The following is a 21,196-nucleotide window of genomic DNA, read 5'->3' as shown; positions in this document are numbered from 1 at the left end:
TCACAAGCTGATGAAGAGCAATTCAGGGTGGTAGAATGAAAAAGGCACTTGATTTGGAAAACCAGAGAATCTGGGTTGAATTCTGGCTTTGCCAATAACTATTTGAGTGATCTTGGGCAATTTACTTTTCCCAAGTCTCAGTTTCTTCAATTGCTTGGAAAAAAATAAAGGTTGAGGGTAGGTAAGGTAATGGTTTGGCCTAGATCTGTAAGGTCCATTTTACCTCTACATTTTATGGTCCCATGACAGATGAGGAAACAAGCTCAAGGATGTTATGTGACCTACCCATGATCATGTAATTAAGAGTCAGGCTCAAGATTTACACATATAGTTTCACAATATAAGTAGGAAGGATTTTTTTAAAAAGCTAGTTCAATCCTTACTATTAAAGTGCTGGTTTTTAAAAATAGATCTTTCTGGATATCTCTTGTTTTCACATTAACAGCATTTCTCTGTGAATCCTTCCTCTTTTGCTGTCCAAGAGAGCTATCCCTTCATGAGAATATTTTTTTTTAAATCAACAAATCAATATATCTTTTTAAAAAGTATTATTATATGTATGTTTCACATCTATGGAATATCACCTTGCAAAGGAGAGAGGTCTCTTCATAGCTCTTTGTTAGATCAAGCTTGATTTTTATAATTTTATTATATCTGTGTTTGTTTTACAGTAGTTGTGCTTTTTATTTATACTTAACTACCATTTGGAACATCACTTTTCTATGAAAAAATGTGTTCCAAGCCCCCAGCTTCTGGAAATTAGGAATTCTATCCTAGGAATGTTGAGGGGGTATTTTTGAGTCACTAGTAAATTAATTTTACACATCTACATAAAGAAAAATGCTTAATTGCATAAGAAAAAATAATACTTAAGTATTGTTCATTTCTTGGTTCTTTTGACTCCAGGCAAAATGGAATAAGGAATTCTGCTTGAGGCTTCTTTGCTGGCCATGCTTACTTATAGCACTAGTTTTTGGTGAGTTTAGTGTTCCCTCTTAAGAAAAAGTCTCTGCCAATCAACCCAAGCCTTATTTAACAATGGATCAGAAAATGTGGACCTTAAATGGACCAAAGTCCAACATTTTCACTTTACAGAGAAAGAAACTGAAGTCCATAAGTAAAGTGACAGGTCTAAGATCAACAGAACAGCAATTTGGAAGATCTGATTCTAGGGAATCTTTACATGAAGGATCATAAACCTGGTGCTGAACCTTAACCTACAAAATAATTTTAGAACATCAGCTTACCTTATGAAGTATTTAGTGGGACATGATTTTTATAATTTGTATCACAGATTGATAAATTTTACTATATTAACTGGGTCTCAAGTCTAGCATACTAGGAAAGCAAGCTTAGAGTTAGGAGACCTAAGTTGCAAACCTGTTGTGATAATCTCTCTAAACTTCAGTTTCATCTATAAAATGAAAAGAATACACTTGCCTGCTTGTAGCACAAGACAGAAGATTTTGAAATAAATGCAAATTCATATTATTACTTTCTTTGATAATTATCAAGTAATTATCATCTGCACCAAATTGAATAAATCATTTTTCAAGAATTAAAGATACCAAGATCATAATCTCAGCTGGAAGAAGACCATTTAGTGCAACCTAAAGTTGTCCAAGAATAATTTTTACAGTATCTTCAACAAGTGGTCACATAGCCTGTGCTTTAGTAAAGAGTAGCTTATTATCTTCTGAGACAGCTTATCCTATTTCTGGACTTTGACACTCTCAAATAATCTGAAATAATTTCATCTTCCAAGATTCCATAGAGGAAAATTTAGTAATTAGTGCTTTAGAAAATTTAGTAATGAAGTAGCAAAGTAGATAGAACTGGGTATGGAATCAGGAAATCAGCCTGAGATACTAATTCTCTGTTTCACTTTCCTCAAATATAAAATAAAAATTCTAATAGCACTTGTCTTACAGATCATGTGAGAAAATATTTGTAATAGTACATAACAAAGTCCCTAGCACAGAATGGACTCAAAATATTTGATCCTGAAGGATATTTGGGACCAATGGAGTTTAACTATACTTTAGAAAGGTCACTCTGATAGGTGAATAGAGGATGAACTGGAGTGGAGATATAGTGGAGTTGCAGAGGCCATCTAGAAGGCTATCTTTATCCTTATCTAATTTAAGTGAGTTTTAGACATAAAATTACCCAGTTTATTGAATCTGTATTAAAAAAAAATTTTTTTAAGTGTGAGCTCCTAATAAAAACAAAAATATACCTTACTTCGATTCTGAAAATGGTAGCACTTTTAATAAAACAAATAAAAAGGACTCGAAGTGAACAGACCATAACTTTATTGGAGATATACTCAGCTACAATTATTACATTAAAAAAACTATTAAAGGTAATTGTGATCCATAAGGTGCAGACTGCAAATTTCTGCAGCATGATTACAGTATGAATGAATTACATTTTATGTCCCTTAGAGACAGCTGCAGCATGTGATGGTAAATATTTTATTGTCCATCAAATTATATTTGTTATTAATTCTACTTGATTTTAACCATCTTTTACATCAAAACTATTTACAATTTTAAAAAGCCTGCAATTTTCCATTCTTGTTCACAAAACATTTGCGCTTTTTGCTACACAACCTGCTGCTGCAGTGAATATTGAGTGAATTGACAAAGCAATTTAAAATTGTCTGTGGTTGCTGCCCAAGGAAATGGGCTGGGGAAAAAATCGACACAATGAATGATTGAAATGTATTTACAAGTTACCTTTGAAAATTTAATTTTAACTGCTAGTGGAATATATATAATGGCCTACCGCAATGGAAATTTCCCAACATATTGCTACTGGTGTAACCACAATTTTGATAATCATTTTTAATAATAGTCTTGGTCTTAAAATGGCATATCTTACTTAAAAACACTTAATGTACAGTATAAAATAAAGGAATTTATTTGGAAATAAATTCCTGAAAATTAATCAATCAGTGGTTGAAAAATATACACATATGAACATACTTAAAATCACTTTATAAGGTAACAAATATGACAAGTGAATTTCCTTTCTGTAGATATGAAAGCCCCATGAAGGATGGATTTTATGTATACTGTAAATAGAGGTCTCAGGATCTCAGCTGGATGGCACCATCTATATGTAAAAGAGCTGAAGACTTAACTCAGCATTCATAGTTAACTGGGCCTTTCAATGAGTTCTGAGACTGTACTGTGGTTGGCTTAAAATTCTATTATATTCTGTACTCTGAAGTCACAGCATAATTTCCAGTAACAATGCTGAAAGAACAGGCTGTTATGTGAACTGAACAAATAGAACCAGAGTTTCTTGATATTTAAACATGGTGTATTATTTCAGGCGCTTGAATCTTTCAGAAACCAATCTAGTACACCAGGTATGTGAAATATTGGTTTGTTCAGAGATAATTACAGGAGTGTCAGAGGTCATTCTAATTTTAATCACTTCACATAACAATAAAAATATAACCAACAATTTAAAAACATAATTAAGAATTTTGTTAACACATCTTTGTTGTATTTTCACAAACAGTAAAAATGCCACAGACATTACAAATGACCTATTTAAGTTGTGCAAGTATATGACACATTGCAGGCATTATAATTATCTTTTTCAAATTCAGTAAATCAAAACAGCAGCAAGGCCAAACCACATTTTTTTCCTCTCTGTTAAGCATATTTTCCTTGAAATGAGGTAAAGCATGGTACCAAGTGCAATGCTTAATTGTGCTACATGAACAGAACAGCGCAAAAAAAAAAAAAAAAAGCTATTAAAAACGCAGCATAGTTAGAACTGTTGAAAGTACAGTATAATAGAAATAAGAAAAAAATTTAAATGTTTGGAGGTTCATGCCAACTAAGCCCCACACAATCCTCTCAGGAGTCTGTGCAGACCCTATCCCTCAAGATTGGTTCTAACAGTCTCCTATGACTGACTATTCCTCAAACTATCAGATCTTTAACAATATTTTCTGTTCAACACTGCAAACACATGAACAAAAGGGAATACAAGATTCTATTACATGGCAACACAAGGTGATGTCTTAATAGATGGATGCAAAACATTTCAATGAGGTTACACTGGGAAGAAATTTACAAGATCAAAAACATATCAGCAGCAGGAACTATAGTTTAGCAGTCACAAGATACCTATTTCAGATACCTAAGTCATAGTCTCGCCTAGTAACGAGGGGATGATTGGATGCTTCAGAAAGGCAAGATACAAATTAAATTAAGCTCTTTTCCCCCCAACTAAAATGAAATAGCTGTTCATAAAACATTTTGATGGCAGCAGGAAATCTGAACCCCTGAGAATCCTATGACCTAATTTTGTTTTAATATCAACTGAAATGACTAATTTTTTTTTTTTAATGTTACAAAAGATACAAAGGAATGTTTTCTCCAATGTCATGTCACTTTGAAAACATTTGATCTTAGTGCCAGGAAATAATGGAATTTCTATTAATTTGTTTAAAAAATTAACATTTCTATTCATTTCTTTAAAATTATCCTAAAACCTTAATTTTTGGCATCAGTTTTTTTTAAATAAATTACCAAGGGATTGTTGAAATGACTGCCACAAAAAACCAATATGAATAGAATTAATATCAATCCTTATTTTAGCAGCTGTAAAAATTTATAATACAGATCAAATTTGACTTGGTTTTATAGCATGCTATATTTTAGGTTGAGATTTTTTTTTAAACTACCACATTAAAATCACCTTCCTTAAAATTAATATTTTTTAAATTCCTTAAATAATTTAGAATCTCAATTTAAATTTTAAGACATCTGAATCCAATAAATAAGCTTAATTTCCAAGAAGCTTTATCTACCCTGTCACTCAGGCTTCTTTGAAAGCTGGAGCTGACAGTTGTCTTCGTGTGCATGCAAAAAGGGGTTGTTCTCTGGAGCAGTTAAAAGCAAGGAATACAGTATTCAACTGTGAGTTAACACATCAAAAACAGCATTACATGAAGCATCAAGTTCAGACTGATGTGCTGGAAAACATCAAATACCTCTGCTCAGCTTTCTCAAACTTCAAGCATAATTAATGGAGCAAAATTGCAGCAAACCTCTACTGGTATATTGGTGGGAGTACAAAATTGACCCACAGCTTTTTAAAAAGTAAATTAAGAGGTATTATAGTTACAGTGCAAAAAAAAATTAAAATTTCAAGCATAATACATAAACATAGCACCAAACAGAAAAAAAAAAAAATGCATGCAAAAGAAAAATAAAAGAACTGAGGTATTTAAGTGAAGAGTGCCTACCAAATCTAATCAAAGAAATTTAGGCCAAAAGCCTACAAATGCAACTTTTTTCCTTCCTCTCCCATCCCCCCCAAATAGACTGAAACAACAATGAGCTAGTTTCTCTAAATCAATGACCTAAATCACAGGCATCCCGAGTACGGCAGTTTATCTCTAACATCAAACTTTCCTGGCATTTAACAGCAGAGCTTTGGTAGGTGACACACGCATGCAACATTGTGAAAAGCACAGTAAGAAATTCCTATGAGAAGTCTAAGTGTAAAGGTGCTCTGTTTTTTTTTTTTTAATAAGTAACCAATCAATTATAAAATCTGCAGCATATTTTAGGTGTGATATGTCTAAGGTTATTTTGTTAGAGCAACGGCTTGGCTTCCATGGCAAAATTTTTCCCCATAAACATTCCCTTAATTAGAACTATCTAGCTGGCATTTTCCAATGAAATTAAAATTTTAGCCAAAGACCACTTGTATTTATGGCATTAAAAAAATTCCATAGATTAATCATATTTTCTGTGTTTTTTCTTCAAATAATTTATGTATGTTCACTAATAAGATAAAGTATAATTCAGCTACATTAATGAATTGTAAATATTGAGCTGTTTCATCATATGACACATGATAAAATGTAGGGAATGTAAAATAAATTTGTCCTAAAAAGATTAGAAATAAAAAGTACATCCATGAGGGTTTTACTTTTTAAGGCAAGAACCTTTTCTATGCAAGATCATGTGGCATCAGAAAACTGAAATTTTATTCTAACAGTATGCCAGCCCAGCCATTTCAATTATAAATCCATCCCTAACTAATAAGTGCAATGATTGGGAACATCATCTGATACTAAGATAACATGGAAATAGAGGACAATACTGACTGGCACACTTATTTTCTCTCATCCCATATCATTCAGTACGGTTTATAAACTGTTTCATGACTGGCACTAGTGCACAGATGGAGGAATTTCAAGATCACACTATAGAAATCTAGCAACTGCTTTAGTTGTATGCTCCCTGGCCTTCTAACACTAAGCAAAGCTGCACTGACAAAAGACCTGATAACAATGGTTTTGGAGACTTGCTCAATGTCATCATTAAAGCACTCTTGTGATTAAGCAAAGCAGAATTGAGGAAAGAAGACAAGATTGTGTTTGCGCAAAAGACTAAAACTACCATTAGTTTCAACATTTTTTATACATGTTAAATGTTTGACTCTGCTACTACTCTGTTTTCAAACAAACTTTAAACTCTGTCTTCAATTTGTTCCTCTCAACATCAACTTTAAAATTCTTTTTAAAATGTGTTTTACTCTCAGTTTTGCTCTTTGTTTCCAAGTGGGCGTCTCAGCTGTTGGGAACCTGAGGCTGATTTGCTTTGAGGCTTCGTAGTGCTCTCCTCGCAGCTGCAGATTTGGCAATCCTGTAGCTCCGGCCAACACCTTTAAACTTTCCCTTCCCAACCACTTCCACAGTAACTCGGACCTTTCCATCATAGGTTCTTTCTGCAGGACTGAAAAGAAAACCAACATTGCTAATGAGAGATGCAATCACTTATATTTAGGTCATTGAGGAGACTGCACAAAAGAAAGAGTTAACCTTGCCTTGGTTCCTTGGTTCAGCATTAAATGGTAAAAATAAAAAGTGTTGTCGGCAAATGGGCTAGAAGACATAAATTACCAAGCAAGGGACTGTTTAAATGATAGAACTCTTACAAATAAAATTTCTCTGGATTCTGATTTTTGGGTGACTATAAAATTTTACAGTAATACAGACTAATATTGATTTGGTTTTAACCCACAATATCTGATAATGTGACTAATACTGAATTATATTAAAATAACTTCCTTTAAAGCCAATTATTTTTTTAAAATCATTAAAATTAAAATCTCAATTTAAGTTGCATACATTTGTATATTTCTCAAAAACTCTCTCTCCCCTTCACTTAGCAATCCATATGACATGGGGTAAATATTAATATCAAAAATATAGATGTATTTTTATATGGTAAATCTCTGCAAAAAAACCAACAGGTACAATTTAATGATGCATTTTCCTCAGAAAAATCCTACAAAATCAAAGCATCAGAGTTAAAAATCAAGTCTTCTATTATATATGTGGAATTTTAGGCAATTTACTTAACTATTTTGGGCCTCAGTTTCTTCATGAATAAAGTAAAGGGATTATACTAGATAAGCATCTAAAGTCCCTTCCAGTGTTAAATCTTATATGATACCATATGATCATCCCAATTTTATAAATTAGAAAACGCAGGCTCAGAGAGGATGAGTGCCTTATCACAGGAATTTTTCGTAAAAACAAAGTCAGAACCAGCACTTGGTGATTCTAACTCTCTTACTTAGTGATCTTTTCAATCATTCATGGAGCCTCTACATGAAAAAGTATCACTAACTCTCTAGGAATCATTAATTATTATTATAGGTGTCATTCGGTAAACTATCACATAGGGGAACTTAATGACTGCTGAATTGTCCTGAACCTTCACGAGAAGGCTCTTCTTACCTAAATTTGGCAGTTTCTGGTTCCATCTCAAGCAATTCTCTTACAGGAGAACGGGGGACATTAGCAGAAAATTTTTCTATAAGCAGATTGAAAACATAATATGAATAATGTTCCAAGAAATAAATTATATAACAATTCATCATTTCCTGAAAGTAAATAATAAATAAATAATACCTATTAATGGTCGCATCATTGGATAATAGACTTGCCAAACCATTTCCAATGACATTCCACTATCCATATAAATGGCACCAGCAAGTGACTCAAATATATCTCCCATAGCCTTCGGCACTTCTATATCTTCCTCTTTCTCTTCATCCTCCTCAGATCGTCTAAGCTGTTTTAAAAAAAAAAAAAAAAGAACAATTATTTCATGGAGCATCAGGGCAAAAGATAATACATTTTAAAAATTAATTTTCTTATAATCATTTTCCTTGAGGTTTCATTTCAGTAAAGATAAGCAATTTTCTCAACATCCCAAACAAAATATAAATATGTTGTACCATGTTAAAAAAAAACAAAGTAGATAATGAATTTTAAAAACCCATTAAACTAAATTAAATTAAAAAATCTCTTGCCATATAGGAAGACTATTTTTTTAAAGAATACTCAGTTATAAAGGTACTTCCAGCTAAGATATGCCTGAAAAGTTATACAGCCCATCTAGCTCCTCCATTCCTACTCAAGCAAAAACCTAAAAATCATACTGAATTGAGTAATGGTCAAGTTATCCAGTGAAAAATTACATTAAATTATTTTTTTCAACCCCAGAAATGCAAAAAACATCAGCTAGAAAGTCATAGGCAATAGTCCCTAAAAGAGCCAAATAGCAGATTAAGTAAACAACAATGGAAATAGGGAAAGAAAAAGTGGTAAGAGAAACATACTAGTAGAAGAAGGAAAAAGGGGGTAGAATTGACTATTTCTTAGAATTAACTGGGAGTGGGTAGGTGAGGGAGGAGAGAGGTACCAAAAAAGTCTCTCTCATATGAACCTTACAAAAGAATGTTGAATATGTATACACACACAAGAGTTTAGAGCAGAAATAGATTAAATTCGACCAATAGATTAAATTGGTGGAAGGGGCAAAGGTAGGTTAAAAGGAGAAAAAGCAGTCATAAACAAAACACTTCCAATTCCTAAAGAGAATATTAAAAGAAAAAAAAAGAAAAAAAGCAAAGAACTGGAAACTAAGTAGATGTCCATCAGCTGGGAATAGATGAACAAAATCTGAATACATGCATGTAATGAGAAATTATCATATGGTAAGAAATGACAAGATGATTTCAGAGAATCCTGGGAAGAATGAACTGATTTAAAATGAAGTGAGCAAAACCAGGAAACAATTTATAAAATGACAACAACATAAAAAAAAAAGTTTCAACCAACCAAATCTTCAGGATTATGATACAGCATTAAACTCCTCACAGAGATGATGGAGTCAAGGTACAGAAGGAAATGTAGATTTTTGGACAAGGCCATTATATGAATTTGTTTCACTTGAATATGTTTATTTGTTGAACGAGCTCTTCCTCCCCCCAACTTTTCCTGTTTTTAATTAGAGAAAAAATGGAAAAGTTGGGAGGTGGTAATAGAAGAGACTACCAGTGGTACTCCAAAAAAAGCAAAGAAAGAAAGGCCAAGCAAATATTAAAAAAAAAAAAAAAAAGCATACAGACATATAGGAAGAAATTCAGAAAACAGCATAATCAGGACAAATCATTTTTTAAAATACAAGCTTGAATTTATTATATGCTATCTATCTATATCTATGTCTCTCTCTCTCTGTCTATACACACACACATACACACACACACACACACACACACACACAAAGAAGCAAATGGTAAAATTGAGATTCATTGGTTTCTCAGACAATTCTTATTTTGGATTCTACTGTACATATGGAAATGCTCATTGTGAGGGATTTTTAATTTCAGATTTTTAAAAAAATGTAAATACAAGTTACATACAAAGAAGTTAGATTAAATTTGATCTAAATCATATAATGCCTAAATCAATCAAAATCTACTATCCAATCAAAATTATACTAATTATCTTCTCTTGATCTCCAAGACAACCTGCTTCTTTTTTCATTGAATTCAGTATCTAACTCGGTCTTTTTTTCTCCTCCACTCCTGCTCTCATATTAGAGGACTTCAACATATATGTTGACAGATATTCCTTCAAAACCATAACTTTACAGTTCCACAATCTACTCATTTCACCTAACTTAGTCTTATACCCCACCTCAGTAATATACAAAGATAATCATACCTTTGGTTTTCTCATGACTCACAAATACACCATTTACATGCTCATGAACGCTGATATTTCCTTATCAGAAATTATAATCTGTTATCATTCCACATCTCCCTTGCAATCACAAAGCCTATTTACTCTGCCCACATCATGACCTCCAATCCCTCAACCCCTCAGTTCTTTACCAGATCACCATCCATGCACAAGCTACACTCACCTTCCCACCATCTGTAACAAGCTACTTCTGATCCCCCTTAATAGTAGTGCCTTTTCTTTGTTGATTATTTACTATTTATTCTGTATTAAGTTTGTTTGTACATAGTTGCTTGCATGTTGTTTCCCCCATTAGACTAAACTTCTGACACAGCAAGGATTGTCTTCTAACATTCTTTTTATGCCCAGTGCTTAGCACAGTGCTGACACATCATAGGTACTTAAATGTTTATTGCGTGACTGGCTTACATTAAACATGCTCATTTTAATTCAATTACTAGTAGACACAAATCACCACCTTTCATCCTACCAAATTCTCTAACAATACTATTGCTTAAAGTCTTGAATGAAACACTCTAAATAATACTGGCACAGTACTTTATGTTGATAATCATTTAAAGTTTTAAGTATGAGAAAAGTAAGAATATGAGTTTTAATTAACTTTCATTCAGTATAATGTTATATAACAGAGTGCTGATCTGTGAATGGACTGAAGGACATCACATTTGTGCTTAGTCCTTTTATTTTCCTTGACAAGAAATCAAGGAATAGAAACACTCCATTAACAGTAGCATCTACTCTTCCCATTTATTAGCCTTTGTATCAAAAGGCCACTGTCTGGACTGATTCTACTGATATAAATGGGAATGCTAGAAACTAAGGGTAGGGTAATTAGAAGGATATGAGTTATTTAAGGAGTAAATTAAGTTTTCTTGACTCTTCCAAAAAAAATGAAGGTTAAGCTAAGAGGAAGGACAGAAAATTACTTCATTTCTAGTATTAGAAGGTATGTGGAGAACTTTTCAAAAGATTGGAATAGATATAAAAATCTGAGAGACATTATATTTAGTATCTTTTCCTATTAAAAATCTAAAACAGTAGTCCCACCTCAAAGACAATTAGAATTAACTCCCTTGTGAATCTTATAAAGTTATTTTAAAAGACTATCAAATGTCAATGCATAAAAACTGAACTAATTTTTTTTTCAAAAAGAATATCTTCTCTTTCCAACTAGAACCAGAATTGTTTTGCTGATATAAAAGAACTAGTATGCAAAGAAAAACTATATAATGTTATGTTTTTTCCCCCAAGTTAAGAAGTCTTAACATAGTGTCCCATACATAGGAGACTCTTAATAAATGTTCACTTATTCTTTTGGATGTCACTATTTTTACCATAGCAGAAAGAAAAGAATTTAAAATAGTTAAGCCTAATAAGAACAGTAAGAAAAAGCCTTTTGAAATGAAGTATACACCAATCACCATGTTCTCAAGAATGAAAGTTCCAAAAGAGAACTTGAGCTGAGAGTCTATTGGTGGGCCATTTGCACTATGACCACCACACCTGTAATAGCTTGAGGACTTGAGAGAAGTTTAGAAAATTTCCCCTGAAAACATTCACTGCCTTTACCACTAACTTCCCAATGGCATTCACCTGGTCTTTATGCTACTATAAAAACATCCAAATATAAGGTTACAAATATACTGCTATAGTGAAGTTAAATTCAAACCACCAACTCAAAAATCACTAACCTCAGAATCCATTCCTTGCATTTCATTCTTCTCAAGCTGAAACTGCACAAAATCATCAATAACATGGAATAATTCAGGAGAAACAGCTTTGAAGTACTTGTGGTAGTCATATTTAACAGCTAATGATGCAAAGATAGTATTATTGACAAGAGCAGATCTTAGGTCAGTTAGAACTCCTGGGGAGTGCTGCCGTGGGTCTTCATAAAGGTGCTTGGTTATGAGGTAGTCCAAAATTGCATCTCCCAGGAATTCCAAACGCTGATAACAATCTGTAAGGAAGGGAAAAAAAATTTAAATCAGTTGCCACAGCAAATTCTTAAAATATTATCTACCTGACACTTTTTTGTGGCAGCAAAAATCTGGAAATAAAGTAGATGTTTCTCATTTGGAGAACAGCTAAGTACATTAAAACATATGAATAATGAAATATTGCTGTGATATAAGAAGCAAAGATATAAAGAACTAAGAGAACTGGGAAAATTTATGAACAAATGCATAGTAAGGTAAGTAAAACAATATTCACAACTACAATAATGTAAATGAAAACACTAAAAAAAGTTAAGTGATTAAAAAACTATCTTGGCCAGGGAGAACAAATGCACCCCACTCCCCACCTTCCAACAGAGAGAATTGGGGGTGGTAGGAATTAATATCTAACTATAATTAGAGGTCAGAACAAATGGCATAATGTTATCTTTAAAATATCTGTATGCATAAGAAGGAATCTGTCTCTCTATAAAACAACTTTCAGTAATCCATGAACTACTCTTACTTAAAGCTTCATTTCTTAAAAAGATAATTTCTTTATATACTCATAGGAAGAATGATCTAGTCAGGAACTCAGGATATTTAATCCACCATCTTATTTTGCTCATGAGAAGAATTATCCAACATCACACCACAACTTAATTGAACTTGTCATCATGGATTTTTTGGGTTAAAAAATGTGCTTTAATGCTATTTCAGAAAGATATTAATTTGAGGGATTATATTCAAAAAGACACTGGAAATTAAAATTCATACTACAAAATGAGTGATTTATTTCACCAGTTACAAAAACCTGAATTATACCTCACAAAGGAATATTATTTACCAGTTACTGACATCACATATTCAGGCATGGACTTGACCATGTTGTCAATGGGTGAACAATTCTAATATTTTCAGCCATATATTATAATTTGTGTTACATTTTGTGGAAAAAGAAGATCTATTTAATTAACAGGATTGGATTCTGATACCTATTTATAGATTTATAGAAGATACTTCAATAGAAATAGAGTTGGATTTTGGGGAAAAGATAATGATAATTAGGTTTCGAACATGATAAAGGTGAGATGTAATTTCAAATATTCAACTGGCAATTGCTATTGCAAGACTGAAACTCAAGAAAGAGACTAGTGGCAGTTATACAGGAGATGAGGAGATGCCCAAAAGAGAATATAAAGAGAAGAAAAGATTCTGAAAAAAGCATCAAATTCCACAATTGAGAGATAAGTGATAACTCTGGAAGGAGCAGTTTCATGTGAGTGTCAAGACTGAAAAACAGGATTAAGATTTGGGAAAATAGGTTAAGGATTGGGAAAGAAAAAGTGGTAGCAGTGAGCGTCAACATTTTCTAGAACTTGCTGAAATCATTTAAATAATTGTTAGTCATATTCAATGAATATTTCAACTTCATTTTTTGATTCTCTGAATATAAATACCCAACACCATCAATATGAAGCCAAGTTCCAAGTTCCATTTCAACCCTTATGGTGATTTTTAAAATTTCCCTGATGAGTGAGCAAGACCTTGCTAATTGAAATATTCTTAAGGACAGTCTCTATCTGTATATGTTGATTCAGGAATCGTTGACAGGATCAATCAAAAAAGCATTTTTATTAAGCAACAAATCTGTGCCAGTCACTAGGGAGACAAAAACAAAATGAAACAGCCCTGGAAGATATCAAAATGGATATAACACTGGATCTGATGTCAGGATGACCTAAGTTCAAATTCAGTCTCAGACACTTACACTAGCTGTGTGACACCGGAGAAATTATTTAACTTCTGTTTGCCTCAATTTTATCTCCCAGGGTTGTTATAAAGATCAAATAAAATAACATTTGTAAAGCACTTAAAACAGAGTCTGGCACATAATGAGCACTATATAGTCACTTTTTTTTTTTTTTTAACTATTAAAAGTAAACACTAAGTAAGAAAAAAGTGAGAGGCTAGGGAATGGGACTAGCAGATCAGAAAGGCCTTGTGTGAAATGTAGCACTTTAGATGGTCTTTGAAGCAAATTCAGCTCTACACACCCCACCCCACCAAGATCAGACAGAACAAAAGGATATAAAGCCCTATCTATAGTACAGAACCAAGTTATGGACAAAGTCATCTTGAATAGGCATTAATGGGAAGCATAGGATTTCTGGGTCACATGATCAATAAGATGAAATACTAGACATTTTCTCTGCTTTTTAGTACTTCTTAAGCTTCTCCAAAATAGAAGATACAATAGATAAAGCAATTTTAACTGTCTGCATGGTCTAAGACTATGAAATGGCCATCATGGGAAGAGGCTTAGATAGCTTTGAGATCCAGCTCCATGATTATATCACTATTTACCCCGGGGAAGTAGTTGGAAAGTGAATGGGAAGCAACTACTAAGGAGAAGAAAAAGATTAAAATTGCCAAAGATCTCAGAAGGAAGAAAATTCAGCTAAAAAATTGAGCAGATACAGACAAAGACAGATACAGGAAAGAATTAGTAACAGAAGGAAATGGAGCCACCAGATTAACTAAAAGAGTTAAGATAGCAATGCATAAATATTGAAAGAAAAAGGAAAATGAATCAGAACCTGGTAAGACAAAGAATCTAGTAGATTTCAAAAACAGCACAGGGTGCTCTTGAATAGTTTATAAGAAAAATTAGAATTGTAAAAATAGAATTTGTGGCCTATAAAGCAGAAATAATTGGCAGAATAGAAAAACATGAATTTATTATGGCAAGGTTCACCAAGGAAACAAATAAGAGACAAATACACAAAAGTGAAGCATAAAATGGAAGAGAAGGAAGTAATATTAACATTAAATGAAAACACGATCTCCACACAAGCAAAATATATTGATCTCAAACACAGGATATATATAGACAAGTTAAGGATTATGTGGTTCTCAGAAAGCACAAAAAAATTCAACACTATAAGGCCAGATATAATTCAAGAAATCTGCCCATAACTTCTGAACAAAGATCAGAAGAATCCACAATTGCCTCCAGAAAAATTAAAAAAAAAAAAAAAAAAGAGAATCTATAGGAGAATGGGCAAATGAGGAAAGGGGGAAAGAATCTTGTTTTAGTAGTTAAAGAAAACACTGCTGATGAATGATCTTATGAGAGGAAAGAAATATTCTATAAAGGGAGATGGATATCTTACAATGGTTATGATCAGCAGGAATTTGATACTTCAAGAGAACATTCATTCTCTCTCAAGAAAAGAGGAATCTGACCAAATATGAGCAACTAACTACCGAAAAGTAGAAGAACATGGACCTCTCGGATTTTACAGCAAATGAGGGGAAAAACAACCAAGAGGAAGGGAGCAAAGTTCAATAATAAACTGCACAATCAGGGACAAAGGAAAGTTCCTACCATGGGACAATATTCTCTCGATCTCCTGCAGGAATTGGTACTTTTCAGAAAAGAACATGACAAAATGAAAGGAACTGTGGGGGAGGATGGGTGGTGAGGGGAGGTGGACAAAATATCTGAGGTAATAACAAAGAAGTTATTTAGAGGAAGGTAACCCCAAATAGGAAGTTTCAATGCAGTGAGGAATACAGACACTAAAGAAGGACAAAATAAGTAAAAGGGTCATATATTGAAAGGAAGATAGGTAACAAAGAGAATGAAGGAAAGAAATTAATTTTTTTTTAGGAAAAGGCACAGAAAACAGGTTTTAAAATTAAAAAATAGAGAAAAGGAGGGGGATTCTACTGTTTAACTAAGAAGAAAACAAAGAAATAACTAGAAAAAAAAAAAAGCAAGCAAGAAAAAAGGAATTAATAAGTTAAGGGAAAAACTCCAAAACTAGGGGAAAAGTTAACAAATAGGTTCTCTAAGGACAGCCAGAGACAGTCCATTAGAGAGCAAAAGAAAAAAAGAGTTACCAGCTTAAAACAGATTTAGCTAAAATAGTATAGTATTATGTTTACAGAAGAAAAGGAAACACAGGAACGGTAGACAGAAATAGCTATGATTCTGTTCTAAAAAATATAGACTGATATGTAATTTATACAATCTATAAAAATTAAAATATCTATTATATACAATGGCATACTTGAACTTGGGCTGCCAAATCTGATAACTTGATACCAACATTTTGGTATTCATCACTGGAAAAAAAAAAAAAAAAAGCAGTATTTTCTGCGTTAAGTTAAAAAAAAAAAAGCAGATACTAACCGATGGGTGAATAAACTGGAATATGAATGTAATGGAATATTACTGTACTATAAGAAATTGCAAATATGAGGAACTGAGAGAAACATGGGAAGATTTAATCAACTAACAGATCAAAACAGAACCAAAAAAATTATGCACAATGACTATAATAATGTAAAAGAAATTAGTTATAAAAGGAAGCCAATCATGAGTAACTTTAAAAAACAATCAAAGTGCATAAGAACAGATAAATAAAATGTATCTCCTACCCTGTCTGCTCAGACATGTGATTAAGCTAGAACATATAAATTGACAGGCCTATTTATTCATGGGTGTTTTTGCTTAACTGGTTTTCTTTGTTTATAAGGGAGGTTCAAATTTGGAGCAGGAAGGTGAAAAGGAGGTATGTCCGAACATAACTATAATGTTTGAAAAAAGCTGATAAATCTAAGAATTGAGAATGCCAGGAGTGTCAAAGATAAATGCTTTCATATTTTCCAAAGAGCTTGGTTCTCACAGAAAGTAAACACTTCTCATGAGCATAAAGATATCACTCTCCACAAAACGAAAAAGTAATTGATACTGAATTTTATTTTTAAAGTAATAAAGTTGTATTTTAGGAGACCTTACCAGTAATGGTATTGTAGTGGTAGGAGGCATGAGTAAATGCTTGAAGAAGGTAAGCTTTATTCTTGAAATTGTAGTTAATTTTCTTTTCAAAATTTTCAAAGCCTGATATAAGGTGGTTCAGTGTTTTTTCGGCATCTGGATAATCAAACATGCACCTCGGCGGAATCTTCAAACAGCCATATTCTAAGTCTTTATATAAAGAAGACTGTAAATTGGCTACAGAGATAGAAGCAAAGTTCACTGAAAGATTCTTTTGTTGACTGTTGAAATTATCCTTACTGGGGTATAATGTGTTCTCCCAATCACTCCTTTTAATTACTGGGAGCACCTTCAGCCCCAAAGAACAGAGAAAAAGTTGAGCAGCTCTCTCACCACAGCTGGTTAAATAGCAGCCCAGTAGAGCTTCCACACAGTCTGCAATGCTTTTATCAGCAATACACTGCTCTGTATGCAAGTCATAAGAAATTGACTGTTTTCCTGTGTCAATACCACAATTTTCTTCTGATGGATTCCAGAACCCTACTACAAAATCATCTTCTTCAACAGCCTTGCTAGGATCCAAATAGCACATTGCATCCCAAGAGCTATAATCAAAATCATCAATATCAGATGAAAATGGTATATTACCTAGGGATGATTTTTTGGGCATTTTCCATTCATAATTTGAGTCATTGGTTGAAAATGGAGAAAGAGATATTTTCTTCACAAAAGCCCCTGATCCCATTAACATATTATCTATAAACTTAATATGTTCCTGATCATACTCCAAGAAATCGTCTTCATAATCCACTTCCTCCTTTGGAACCCTCCACATCAGATCTTCATCTTCCTCTTCATCATAATCTTCATCTAGCTTACCATTTGCCAACATGTTGTCTTTTGTCTGAAAGGAAAAAAAGAGGGTAAAATGAAGGGAAAATATAACTGTCACTTTAAAAAGCAATTTGATATTCAATAAAAGCAAGGAGTTATGGATAATTTCAAATGAATGACTACTTCAAATACTAAAAGTCAAGTTTAAAATCGGCCATTTGCTTTCAATTAACATAAAATAAGTTATTTAATCACATAAACAAAGACATGTTCATTTTACTGTTTATTTTTGAAGTTACACAGTGATCTTTATCCAATAAGAACTAAGGTTTTGTACAAGAGCATAAATTTGCAATGTTCATTAAGAAAATGAAAGCTGAGCATTTTTTCTGCAGAATAAATTTTAAAAAAGAATATTTATAAGAATGCCTTACATAAGAACCTTACTTTTTTAAATAAAAGATTCCCAATATTTTTTAAAGTATGGCAATGGAATTAAAAAAAGGGAAATTACAATTAACAAAGTTAAATTTTTGATGTAACAAAATGGTTTGACTCCATACACATCAAAAAAAAATTGTCCATTAAAAGAGAAAAGATGACTCAAGTTTTCATGAAAAAGGTCAAGCCAGTGTTTTATTGAAATTTTTGGCAATATTTATGCATGTGGATAAATTCATATGTTAAAACAAAATTCCTTTACTTAAAAGGAAAATATGGTATTGCACTTTTGCAGTAGATACTAAATAAAAGTTTGTTATGTTTATGTAACTTTTAAAATGCTACAATTATTATTAGTGTTGTTTCTAATTATAACTAGTAAAATCATTGAGAAGTTTAGAATAACAAAGGGCATAATTTACTTTGTCAAGAAACCTATTCTAATTCCAATTTTATTGGCAAAAGCTTTTAGAGATGTGATAAGATTCAATGGTAGTGTATCTTTTCTAAGAATTCTAGAAATATGCCACAAAAGCATTATGCTTTTAAGAGTTATTTTAAAATTACATTTTAACAAGGACAACTTTTAAAATGATATTATTGGGGGTTTTTTTGTTTTTAAGAATTTCAGATATTTACAAATATTTTATCAAATTGTTGAGGAATTCTATTACATTTCTTTGAAAAGGTGGTTAACAAATTCAAATATTTGCAACCACACTTAAATTTTAATTAATACAGTAAGTTTGCAAAATACAGACCTGGAAATGGTTGTCAAATACTGATTATAAGAATAACTTTCACAGAAATATAAAATCACTTCTGTTTGAATAAAAAGATATGAATTATAGCCACCTCATCTATGCACCAAAATTAGGACAATGGAAACTAGTTCCTATTACAGTAAAAAATAAATTGCTTCATGCTGAAACCTGCTGTTTTCCAAATTACAATTTCTATATCAAATATAAGGTTAGAAATATACCTAATGAATAGGCCAGTCTTTGACCCTCATAATAAAGAGTGTTGAATGATCAAAACTGTAGGAAACAAATCAATTGTTCTGATCATTTTCATTAAAAATCAGGTGTATACTAGTATGAGAATTTATACTTTGGAAATTGGCAGAGTCTACAAATTGTTATTGCTGATCATCATTAGACTTAATAAAGTAACAAAGAAAATGTTAATAAAGTAGATTAAACTTTAAAATGTCATGGAGCAGCGAGGTAGCACAGTGGATAGAGCACCAACCCTAAAGTCAGGAGAACCTGAGTTCAAATCTGGTCTCAGACACATAACACTTCCTAGCTCTGTTTGTTCTTAGGCAAGTCACAAATCCAATTGCCTCAGCCAAAAAAAAAAAAAAAAAAAATGTGCCATAGCTTTTAGGAGATCTGGTTGTTAAACATTTACCAGCACATCCCTTATTCCAGCTGAAATGAAGTTTTTAATTGATGTACATATTTCATGTTTAAATCAAATATTTCCCACTAGATCTTTGAGGGCAAAGGTAGTTACTTCACCTAAGGGAGAAAAATTAGTGCTCTGAAAACAGTAGGTGGTCAATATAAAGTTTGTCATTCAATTGAATACACCAAACCTTTATTAAGTACCTGATGTGTTCAGAGCACTGTGCTGGGCTGTTAAAGTTTTCCATTGGTTTGAATAAGGCATTTTTGTCATATCACACATGTAACTGTTTAATTTATATAAATTATAATCTGGTGGAAAATACATATTTTTTTTTAAGTTTTCATACCTTCAAAGCAATCCCAATAGACTTTGGATAGAAAATATTATGTGCATTCAGAAAAAAAGAACTAAGAGACTGAATGTAAATCAATACATGCTATATTCACTTCTTTTTTCCATTTTTTTTTCCTCCCTCCTTTGGTTCTTCCCTTTTTCTCTTATTTTTCTCTCCCAACACGATTCATAAATCAATGTGTGTTAAAAAATAAAAAATAAATTTAAAAACCCAAAAAAACATGTTGTGGTATATAAGTGGGATAAAATACTACTGTGTTGTTAGAAATGATGAGCTCAATGATTTTAGAAAGAAACATAAAAGACGTGCATTATACTAAAGAAAAAAAATAACTGGAACCAAGACAGCATTGTATACAGTAATAGAAATATTGTTTTAAGAATAACTTTAGTGAATTATTTATTTTGACTATTATAGATACCCAAATTAATTATAAAGTATATACATCTGTATTTACTGAAAAAACAGATAAGTAGATGTATATGAAGAATAGTTTTATACATATATATACAAACTATTTGTGTTTAATGATAGCTATTCCTACCATTTCTAATCTACCTCTACCTTTGCCAATTCTAATGGTGGGGTATTGGGGAAGAAAGGGAAAAGATTTATGTAGTAATTGTACTATATATTTGAAAAAATAATTGCAAATTTGTGCGGTTTGATTTGAAGTTTCATGTGTAATCACTTTTTTATACTATGTTATGGAAATGCTTGTTTTATTCCATAGTTAAAAATAATTTAAAAGAACAAAAAAAAAACTTAAAAATAAAGTTTTTGTACCTTTTCAAAGAAAGCTTAAATTCAATGTAAATATTCAACTAGATATCCTACCTAAATTATCCAAGATTTTTTAAAAATGCTTATTTCTCAACATTAAAATATCTCTTATATTCTTTCCAGCATAACAAAAAATGGATGTGGAAATATCAGTGATTGAAACCAAATATGAAGAACAGTGAGATGCCGTGAAGTTTCATTTCATTAGCCAAAAAGCCAAATGAAGGAGGGTTATGAGGAGAGAGAGGAAATGACACACAAAGTGGGAGAAGATATGGTTAAACCCAAGATGGTACAATATACTTCATTGTTCAAAATATAAAATGAAAAGTAATTTAATACCCATACTACAAAAATGTAGTAATTTTATTCAATATAGATCTTTACAAAGTAGAATAACTTGTCTCTGTTTTTATTAGGAAGCTAACATTTTGCTAAAGATTACCCAATTAATACCAGTTTTCCCTCTAACATTCTTCTAAATTTAAATTAAATTCTAAATGCAATTTTTGAATTTTGTGTTACCTTGCAAATAAATT

General features: G+C 32.0%; 1 protein-coding gene across 1 annotated transcript in view; it reads right to left on the bottom strand.

Moving 5' to 3' along the window:
- Positions 1-2,298: 2,298 nt before the first annotated feature.
- DICER1 (dicer 1, ribonuclease III) overlaps positions 2,299-21,196 on the bottom strand; it is a 92,421-nt gene continuing 73,523 nt past the window's right edge. The window contains exons 23-27 of the mRNA XM_051978436.1: positions 16,850-17,732; positions 11,794-12,062; positions 7,961-8,123; positions 7,787-7,862; positions 2,299-6,776 (exon numbers count right to left, since the gene is read on the bottom strand). Of these exons, the coding sequence (XP_051834396.1) occupies positions 6,611-6,776; positions 7,787-7,862; positions 7,961-8,123; positions 11,794-12,062; positions 16,850-17,732 (1,557 nt within the window). The 3' untranslated portion in view covers positions 2,299-6,610. The remainder of the gene's footprint in view (positions 6,777-7,786; positions 7,863-7,960; positions 8,124-11,793; positions 12,063-16,849; positions 17,733-21,196) is intronic.

The sequence above is a fragment of the Antechinus flavipes genome, chromosome 2 (genome assembly GCF_016432865.1).
Source record: "Antechinus flavipes isolate AdamAnt ecotype Samford, QLD, Australia chromosome 2, AdamAnt_v2, whole genome shotgun sequence".
Classification (NCBI taxonomy): Eukaryota; Metazoa; Chordata; class Mammalia; order Dasyuromorphia; family Dasyuridae; genus Antechinus; species Antechinus flavipes.
The sequence above is the reverse complement of the archived record's forward strand: the minus strand, read 5'-3'. Positions and strand labels throughout refer to the sequence as shown.